The sequence below is a fragment of the Ruditapes philippinarum genome, unplaced genomic scaffold (assembly GCF_026571515.1).
Source record: "Ruditapes philippinarum isolate M1 unplaced genomic scaffold, ASM2657151v2 ctg7474_1_1_1_1, whole genome shotgun sequence".
Taxonomy (NCBI): Eukaryota; Metazoa; Mollusca; class Bivalvia; order Venerida; family Veneridae; genus Ruditapes; species Ruditapes philippinarum.
The window spans coordinates 1-9,892 of NW_026867121.1; the positions used below are offsets into that span (position 1 = coordinate 1).

General features: G+C 30.8%; 1 protein-coding gene across 1 annotated transcript; it reads left to right on the top strand.

The window, feature by feature from the left end:
* Positions 1-6,338: 6,338 nt before the first annotated feature.
* Positions 6,339-9,345, top strand: LOC132734919 (uncharacterized). The gene is made up of 2 exons (XM_060721800.1): positions 6,339-6,790; positions 8,861-9,345. The coding sequence occupies exons 1-2, from the start codon at positions 6,367-6,369 to the stop codon at positions 9,280-9,282; spliced, it is 846 nt and encodes a 281-aa protein (XP_060577783.1). The 5' UTR covers positions 6,339-6,366; the 3' UTR covers positions 9,283-9,345.
* The last annotated feature ends 547 nt before the right edge of the window (positions 9,346-9,892 follow it).

Below are 9,892 nucleotides of genomic sequence, written 5' to 3' on the forward strand. Positions count from 1 at the left end.
CCGATAAAAATTAAATGAAAAAGACAAACGGAGGCCCCTGGGTAAAAAATTCCCTCTGTCTAGCTTTTTATTTTGATAAAAAAAAGCAGACCAAACTAATTACAAAGAAAATCCCAGATAATAAATTTAAAATGGATTTTATTTAAAACTGCACAAATATTCATTTCCTACCACAGAACGTCATTTTTAAAAAACAATTTTCCTTTTTGAACAGAATAGTTTATATCAGAAAAGGGGCAATTTCTTAACCCAAAACGTTTTATTAAAACTAAAAAATTTAGGGCAAACCCCAATTCAATTTTTTCAAAATTTCAAACTACAGCTTTCTGCTTTATTCTTTTAAAATTCAAAAAAACCCGGGGACAGCTCAATTTTAATTTTTGCTGAAAATTAAAATAAAATAAGAAATTTGAGCGTTTGCTTAAAGGGGTTGTCTGTTTAAATAGATTTCAAAATTTCGAAAATATATTTTCCCCTGAACTAGCACCCCAATCGTCTTTTTAAGGGTTTGAAAGTTTTTACTCTTTTTAAGAAAAACTTTCCACTTAATAATTTAATTTTATGTGGCTGAATATATATTTCTCCCCCCCGTCACGTTAGCTTCATCGTTATATTAAAATTGCAGGCTTATATTAGTATGCTGCAAAAATTTCGTCAATCATGAAGTTTAAAAGATTCCAATCCAAAGGTTTATTTTTTTTTCCCGCTTGGAATGCTAACGCTATTTTGAAACCATTTTACAGTTTTCGGGGTAGGGCCAATAAAAAAAAGGTAACAAAAAGATCATTTATGCGACTGCTTTAACAACTTTCATTTTGAAACTTTAATGTTACATTGTTTTGCTATTGCCTGGAAAACGCCACATGTTTCTCAATTGTAAATGATGGCGAAATGATAATATCAGTAACTGTTGTGTTTTATCTTGTTAAACTTACACTTAATTATTTTCAGTATTACAGGTTTAGTTTCTTACACAGCTTGCTGTTCTTCTCAACGTATTGTTTCAAATAAAAATTATTGAATTTATCTTAAAAAAACACAAAATGTATACAAATCATATATCTTTCTTGGTTTATCATCATTTCTTATATCCTAAACATTGCCTCTCAGTAGTTGATATATAAATATAAATAATACGTAATGAAAACATCCATTCTACAGAAAAAAATCTAAATCTCAAAATTTAAAGTGTATTAAGCTACATATCTGATGCAAAATTTATTGTTTTGATTTTAAAAAAGAATACAAGTTATAATTCGAAGAGGTTTGGTAATTTGTCATTAACTGTCAGCCCATTGTGGAACTGGCGCAAGAAAGAAGAGTCATGGATGGAGAGTCGAAATATCAATAGTAAGGCAGTACCCGCTTCAAAACAGATGAAGCAGGGATAGCTCAAGCCTACCACCGCCTGGCTAGAGCTTGATATCACTTTAGTTGGCGCCCCATATGAGGGTGTCGTGGGAACCGCCGAAAACGCCAAATGAATACGGCACCCACCCGAGGAAGAAGATGGTAACAGCAGTCGATTCTGTATCTTACAAATTCATAAAATTTTAAAACAATATTTTGAAAATTAAAGATAAACCAAGTTAATAGTATGTAACAATTTCAAATGTATCATTAAAAAAAATACAACTCCAGTGGAAAAATGAATAACGTTTCTCTAGAAAATAAAGGTTTAAATAAAGGAAAACGACTTCTGGCATGATAAAAAATAGATTGTATAAATTTAATATATAAATTGACACTTTAACATTATTAAAAAAAAAGAAGACAAGTATTTTGATCTTAAATCATCCTGCCTCAACTATTTCATTCTTCAGTCACATATCTAGATATCTTCATTTATTTTTATTGATGAGAACTGTATTAAATTATTTCCCTCGACACTCAAAGCTATATATAACAAGATCAATGCGATTTAACACAAAGCAGATAAAGGCAATTGTCAGATAAATGACAGTTCAGAATAAAAAGAATACATTTATTTCTATTTACATAAACACTTTGATCTATCACTTTTCTATCTAACCAATGGTATTTTCAAAAAATGTGTGAATATATCTGTAACGCTGTTACAGCGATATAATTCGTGGGGTCGTGTTAAGATACTTTTTTGTGATAAAATTTATAGATTTAGAGTATGTCTAGAAATAAAACAAAAATCCTGGGAGGCGCTTAAGAATTTATTTCCGAGACAGCTTACTTTAAAGTCTTTCATATATGTGATTGTTTGCGCCTGGATGTATAGATCAAATCACTAATAGTAAGTAGGGTAACCTTTTTCTGCATTCGAAGCATATACTAGATTAACCCGACATAAGACATGGACATTTAAACATTTAAGAAGCTTCCATCTAATAATTACATAACAAATCAAAATTGTAACATATTTTTCACACCATGGCAGCAGCTTAGCCAGTACTAAAAGCATTTGAATGAGGATCGGAAGTATATGAAAATATATAAATTCAAATTTAAAATAATGCTGAAATATACAGTATCAAATAAATTTACTTTAACATTTTTCCAGCACATTTCGAAAGTGTTTAAGATATCCAAATAAATTTACTTTTAATTCTATTATGAATATGAATATAACTTATTATAATGAATACATGAATACAGAAATTTGTGTTTATTTGTTAAGGAAATAATCACAAGATTTGAGAATACGTGTAGATAACATTTCGACATATTTGTTCATCATGTCCTTGAAAATGCGTGTTTCTCTCATCTTTGGTAAGATTATATTAATAATTTTATTTTCATGTGTATGCTATGCCTTTCATGTGATGTACTTTTATATGCTATAGCTCATATTGTCATGTGTGTAACACATGAATTGAGTTCTGAAATAAACTTTGAAAGTATTGTCTAAATAAACCGATTCAAAACAAAGTGACATATTTTACCAAATTCTGTTCATACAAATGCACCAATCAGGGTCAAGTAAAGGACTTGATTCAACGGCATTGTTGCTATAAAAAGGGTGTTTCAATAATATAGAAACTTTATAAAAAAAAATTTCATATTCTCAGTAGCCCAATTATTTTTTAAAAAATCTATGAATGAATGACAAAACTGTAAAGAAACACAACCATGAAAGTAGTTTTTTGACATTGTACAACCATTATCTTTTTTAAATATGTAAACGTACATTTTAAATTGATGAAACAGTGTATAAATTGTCCTTTTTTATAACATGTAATTAGTACGGTAAAATCCATGTTTAAATATTATACGTTCACATTTCTTGTGTAAGATAACGCCTTATTTTATGTGATATTCCTACATGTATATTAATGTACATGTGTTACATTGTGTTGGCTACTTATGTTGGGTTCTTTTTAAATTACCTAGCTTTGAAAAGAAAATGGAATTAAAACTTAAGATAAGATTCAGCATTTTTGGCATGGATACACATTACTTAAATACTTGGTGGCTATAAACCAAGCCTTACCTTTAGTTTAATCGAAAGTGAGTACAAACTAGTTCACTTAAAAGTTCTCAAGATAAGCCTTGTCAAAAATGTATATAAACTTACATTTAACATCAGCAAATCTCAAATGTACTATTCCATATCTTTGGTCGTTATGCTGCGTTTATTTCTATTAATTTCTGGCATAGTGTTTGCTAATGGCAGTTCTTTTGAAGAACGTTTGAAAATTCTAGAAATAATTGTTGATAAACAACAAGCCGAGATGGATTTATTAAAACAGGCAAATATAGAACTGAAACAGGAAAATCTCCAGTTGAATTATGACAATACCGAATTGAAAAGCCGCGTAAACGAACTGGAACTTGACGTTCAAAATGTATACAAATCATATATCTTTCTTGGTTTATCATCATTTCTTATATCCTAAACATTGCCTCTCAGTAGTTGATATATAAATATAAATAATACGTAATGAAAACATCCATTCTACAGAAAAAAATCTAAATCTCAAAATTTAAAGTGTATTAAGCTACATATCTGATGCAAAATTTATTGTTTTGATTTTAAAAAAGAATACAAGTTATAATTCGAAGAGGTTTGGTAATTTGTCATTAACTGTCAGCCCATTGTGGAACTGGCGCAAGAAAGAAGAGCCATGGATGGAGAGTCGAAATATCAATAGTAAGGCAGTACCCGCTTCAAAACAGATGAAGCAGGGATAGCTCAAGCCTACCACCGCCTGGCTAGAGCTTGATATCACTCTAGTTGGCGCCCCATATGAGGGTGTCGTGGGAACCGCCGAAACGCCAAATGAATACGGCACCCACCCGAGGAAGAAGATGGTAACAGCAGTCGATTCTGTATCTTACAAATTCATAAAATTTTAAACAATATTTTGAAATTTAACGATAAGCAAAGTAGATAGTATGTAACAATTTCAAATGTATCATACTCGTACAAGATGTAAAAAAAAAATAACACAACTCCATTGAAAAGATTGATAACGTTTCTCTAGAAAAAAAAGGTTTAAATCTAGGGTACGACTTCTAACATGACAAAAAATAGATTGTATAAATTTAAATATAAATTGACACTTTAACATTATTAAAATAAAAGAAGACAAGTATTTTGATCTTAAATCATCCTGCCTCAACTATTTCATTCTTCAGTCACATATCTAGATATCTTCATTTATTTTATTGATGAGAACTGTATTAAATTATTTCCCTCGACACTCAAAGCTATATATAACAAGATCAATGCGATTTAACACAAAGCAGATAAAGGCAATTGTCAGATAAATGACAGTTCAGAATAAAAAGAATACATTTATTTCTATTTACATAAACACTTTGATCTATCACTTTTCTATCTAACCAATGGTATTTTCAAAAAATGTGTGAATATATCTGTAACGCTGTTACAGCGATATAATTCGTGGGGTCGTGTTAAGATACTTTTTTGTGATAAAATCTATATAGTGAGAGTATGTCTAAAAATATAACAAAAATCCTGGGAGGCGCTTTGAATTTATATCCGAGACAGCTTACTTTAAAGTCTTTCATATATGTGATTGTTTGCGCCTGGATGTATAGATCAAATCACTAATAGTAAGTAGGGTAACCTTTTTCTGCATTCGAAGCATATACTAGATTAACCCGACATAAGACATGGACATTTAAACATTTAAGAAGCTTCCATCTAATAATTACATAACAAATCAAAATTGTAACATATTTTTCACACCATGGCAGCAGCTTAGCCAGTACTAAAACCATTTGAATGAGGATCGGAAGTATATGAAAATATATAAATCAAATTTAAAATAATGCTGAAATATACAGTATCAAATAAATTTACTTTAACATTTTTCCAGCACATTTCGAAAGTGTTTAAGATATCCAAATAAATTTACTTTTAAATCTATTATGAATATGAATATAACTTATTATAATGAATACATGAATACAGAAATTTGTGTTTATTTGTTAAGGAAATAATCACAAGATTTGAGAATACGTGTAGATAACATTTCGACATATTTGTTCATCATGTCCTTGAAAATGCGTGTTTCTCTCATCTTTGGTAAGATTATATTAATAATTTTATTTTCATGTGTATGCTATGCCTTTCATGTGATGTACTTTTATATGCTATAGCTCATATTGTCATGTGTGTAACACATGAATTGAGTTCTGAAATAAACTTTGAAAGTATTGTCTAAATAAACCGATTCAAAACAAAGTGACATATTTTACCAAATTCTGTTCATACAAATGCACCAATCAGGGTCAAGTAAAGGACTTGATTCAACGGCATTGTTGCTATAAAAAGGGTGTTTCAATAATATAGAAACTTTATAAAAAAAAATTTCATATTCTCAGTAGCCCAATTATTTTTTAAAAAATCTATGAATGAATGACAAAACTGTAAAGAAACACAACCATGAAAGTAGTTTTTTGACATTGTACAACCATTATCTTTTTTAAATATGTAAACGTACATTTTAAATTGATGAAACAGTGTATAAATTGTCAATTGATCTTTTTTATAACATGTAATTAGTACGGTAAAATCCATGTTTTAATATTATACGTTCACATTTCTTGTGTAAGATAACGCCTTATTTTATGTGATATTCCTACATGTATATTAATGTACATGTGTTACATTGTGTTGGCTACTTATGTTGGGTTCTTTTTAAATTACCTAGCTTTGAAAAGAAAATGGAATTAAAACTTAAGATAAGATTCAGCATTTTTGGCATGGATACACATTACTTAAATACTTGGTGGCTATAAACCAATCCTTACCTTTAGTTTAATCGAAAGTGAGTACAAACTAGTTCACTTAAAATTCTCAAGATAAGACTTGTCAAAAATGTATATAAACTTACATTTAACATTTAATTAAGCAAATCTCAAATGTACTCTTCCATATCTATAATCGTTATGCTGCGTTTATTTCTATTAATTTCTTGCATATTGTTTGCTAATGGCAGTTCTTTTGAAGAACGTTTGAAAATTCTTGAAATAATTGTTGATAAACAACAAGCCGAGATGGATTTATTGAAACAGGCAAATATAGAACTGAAACAGGAAAATCTCCAGTTGAATCATGACAATACCGAATTGAAAAGCCGCGTAAAAGAACTGGAACTTGACGTCTCGAGACTCAAAGGCGATGGTATGCATAATAACCCAAGCTATGAAAGTCACATAAATGCAGCAATGTATGACAACGTTGACAGCATAAATAAAAGTAGAAAATTGGAAACATCGGATTGGCATGGCACGCCAAATGTTCAAAACGACCGAAATACACACGGCATTGCAAGTCTTTCTAAAAGTAAGTTATGCTTTCTTCATGTTATTCATGTGCAAATTGTTAATAATGTTAATATACATGCACCCGCTTACTTGAGAAGAGATGATAACATCTTGATAGGCACCTATTTTATACGCCGCTGTGTAGAACCTATAAGCTGGTCAGATTGCTCTTTCGCCTCAAACGGACGAAGTTTCTTAGCCAGAACTAGGAGTTTTTTCGACTGATTAGTTTAATTATTTAGCAAAATGAAAACTCTCGTAAATGACATAATGTAAAGCATTTTACGATATTGGACTTAATTGTTTAGCAATTTGATAGAAGAGTATAGTTTATTTACTGTCTAGAAAGTTGTGTATCATGTTTCTCAAAATTAATTAATAAATGCGTTTAAAAAAACAAGCGAGGTTTTACAAACGCGAAAAATTGCTGCGAAGGAATGGTCAGCTGTGCATTGCATAGCTTTAGAAGAGCCGAATAAAATGTGACCTGGTCCGTTTAGATCTGCGCAGTTGATGAAATTTAAGGGGTAGCTTTACGCCACGAAAATTTCATTACGTCCGTACTAGTAGTACTTGTTTCAGTCAATGTCGTAATGTGCAAGGAATCCGACACCATGTGTCTAATTTATATATTATATAGAATGCTGCTCGTAATAGTTTTTCATAATGCCTTGAACATTAATTAATCATATCTCAATAAACGAGATATAAACTTTTAATAATCATATGATCAAGGATAAAACATCAAATTTGAGAATCAAATGTGAGCAATAACTTAGTATATAAAACATTAAAGGCACCAGACCCGTTACCGAATCCAACCAAACTAAATCAGCACACGTGTGACCTCGCTTTACTATCTAAAAGGCAGTTATTTAAGTTTTTGCCGCACAGCAATATCCAAATCATGTCAAAAGAAAAATACAAAACTTTAAGAGATAATTTTTTTCAAAACGAACTTGTTTCCTTGTTTCTTAAAGTCAACAAATGGATATATTGAAAAAATTAGATGTTTTACGACAGTGAATTGCAACAGTTCTTGCACCGATAGACTGTTGCACAGGCCATTATTTGTATACGGAGATAACAAAACATTGCCTTTCAATTTGAAGAAAATGTATATAAAAATGTTTTGCAACAAAGCTAGAAATTTGAAATTTGCCATGAAGTGTAAAGCTGTTGCATGTGAATGCTTTTATGTACTGTGTTTTAATTGACGACTTGAAAAACAAATCGAGTCATTGCTTAATAGCCGAATTACAAAATGAGCTGTTGTTATATTTGGTTCAAGATCAAATAAGGTGATTCAAATCATCAGTTTCAATTTTAGTTTTCAAATGTAAATGTGTTAAAAATAGAATATGAGTAGGAAAACATGATTCTTAATATGTGAAAAAAAGATAAACATCGTTTCACCATGTTGTCCCCGGTCAAAATATTGCTTATCAGATAATCACATTTACAGAATATCCCGAAAGGTAACCCTAAAAGGGAGACACAGGCAAAATTTTCATTTCTTCGTTTTTTTTTATTTTTCATTCATTATTCTTTAAATTCCATCAAAATGAATACACTAGGCAGTCACAGGAACAAAACTTTTCTCCTTATTAAGAATAAAAATGGTGGTTTCCTAACTTGACCCACGTTGGCCAGGTTAGAGCGTTAGCATTTCACAGTTGTTGTCACAGTGAACTATTGAAACGTTAAAGAACATATGAAATGAATGACTTAGACTTGTTTTAATTATACAATATCCAGAATATATCATGTATATGTCATTGTAACTTCCAGAAATATCTGTTGTTGTAACTGCCACGGTTTTTTTCAAGACACTAGACTTGTTTTAAAACTAATCGGTGATTCTGTCGGCGTCTAAATCCCGTTCAACATATTGATATCAATTTACGCTTCAAACTCAAAATATAAAGACATTATAAAGAAATTCATGTTGGGACTTTAAAATATGTCATTATATATGATTTGAGTGAATATTTTTGTAATTAATTTGTCTTAGTATCCCTTTAACACCAAATTAATAAATTAGATATAGAATTCCGGTAAATGAATATATTTAAATGTCTCATTTCAGAGGAACTATTACAATCAGAAAGGATTGCTTTTCATATCTACCTTTCTTCAAACAAATGTTTCAACAATCATCAAATAATTGTATACGACACGGAAGTTTTAGATATTGGAAATGGTTACAATGAGCATGACGGGATATATATTGTACCAGAATCCGGAATATATGTGTTTACTTGGACATTCATTGCTGATCTTGCTGAATATGCTGTCACTGAAATTGTAGTTAATGGGGCGACTCAAGGATGGACCATATCTGATGGGTCTCATCAAAGCATTTTGTATAATCCCTCATCTGGTCTTGTTCTAGCCAGAGTAAACGTTGGGGATCATGTTTTCATAAGACGTGTACAAGGTCGCGGTTGCACAGCTTACAGTGGTGGGTACGTTCAACCGACGTTTTCCGGATGGCAACTTTCTCCATGAAATTATGTATTGTCTTGATTTTAGAACTACCATTAACACAGAAATAGATTAAACGTGAAAGAGAATTTATGTTAAGTTTTGCTTTATCAGCTTGCAATAACTACTATTGTACATGAACAGGGTCATTCAAACCGTGCCTACGATGTTTGCAATTTGCCGTAATAGGCTTTCTTTAGGATTCTGTTTTTTCTCTAATTTTAGAACTGATTAGATAATGTTCAATAATACGACTTTCAAATGTATGCGTTGTACTACTACATGTACGAGGGCTATTACTATACTACTTTGATATATTCAAGGAAATGTTATCGTAGAAATGTGTGGAATAGACCGATTCAACAGTTTGTTTTCACAAGACATGAAAGAAAATAGTTACAAACATTTAATTTACCGCTTAAACATACATAGCCCGGCACTAAATGTAAAGCAATGTAGACGTCATTCGTAAGTCAAATGGGCGTCACACTTTCTTAACCTAATTACCGCTAATTCTAAAACATTTTTGATGTCTATGCACCTACATTTCGAACGTGGCTACATAATCATGGTATTGCAGTTTCCAAACCTACGCCTATCGTAATTCAACGATCAGCATTAACATGAACATTTA

Coding starts and splice junctions, on each gene's coding strand:
- LOC132734919 (XM_060721800.1), top strand. CDS start 6,367: ATGTACTCTTCCATATCTATAATCGTTATGCTGCGTTTATTTCTATTA. Junction 6,791..8,860: donor CATTGCAAGTCTTTCTAAAA/GTAAGTTATGCT, acceptor GTCTCATTTCAG/AGGAACTATTACAATCAGAA.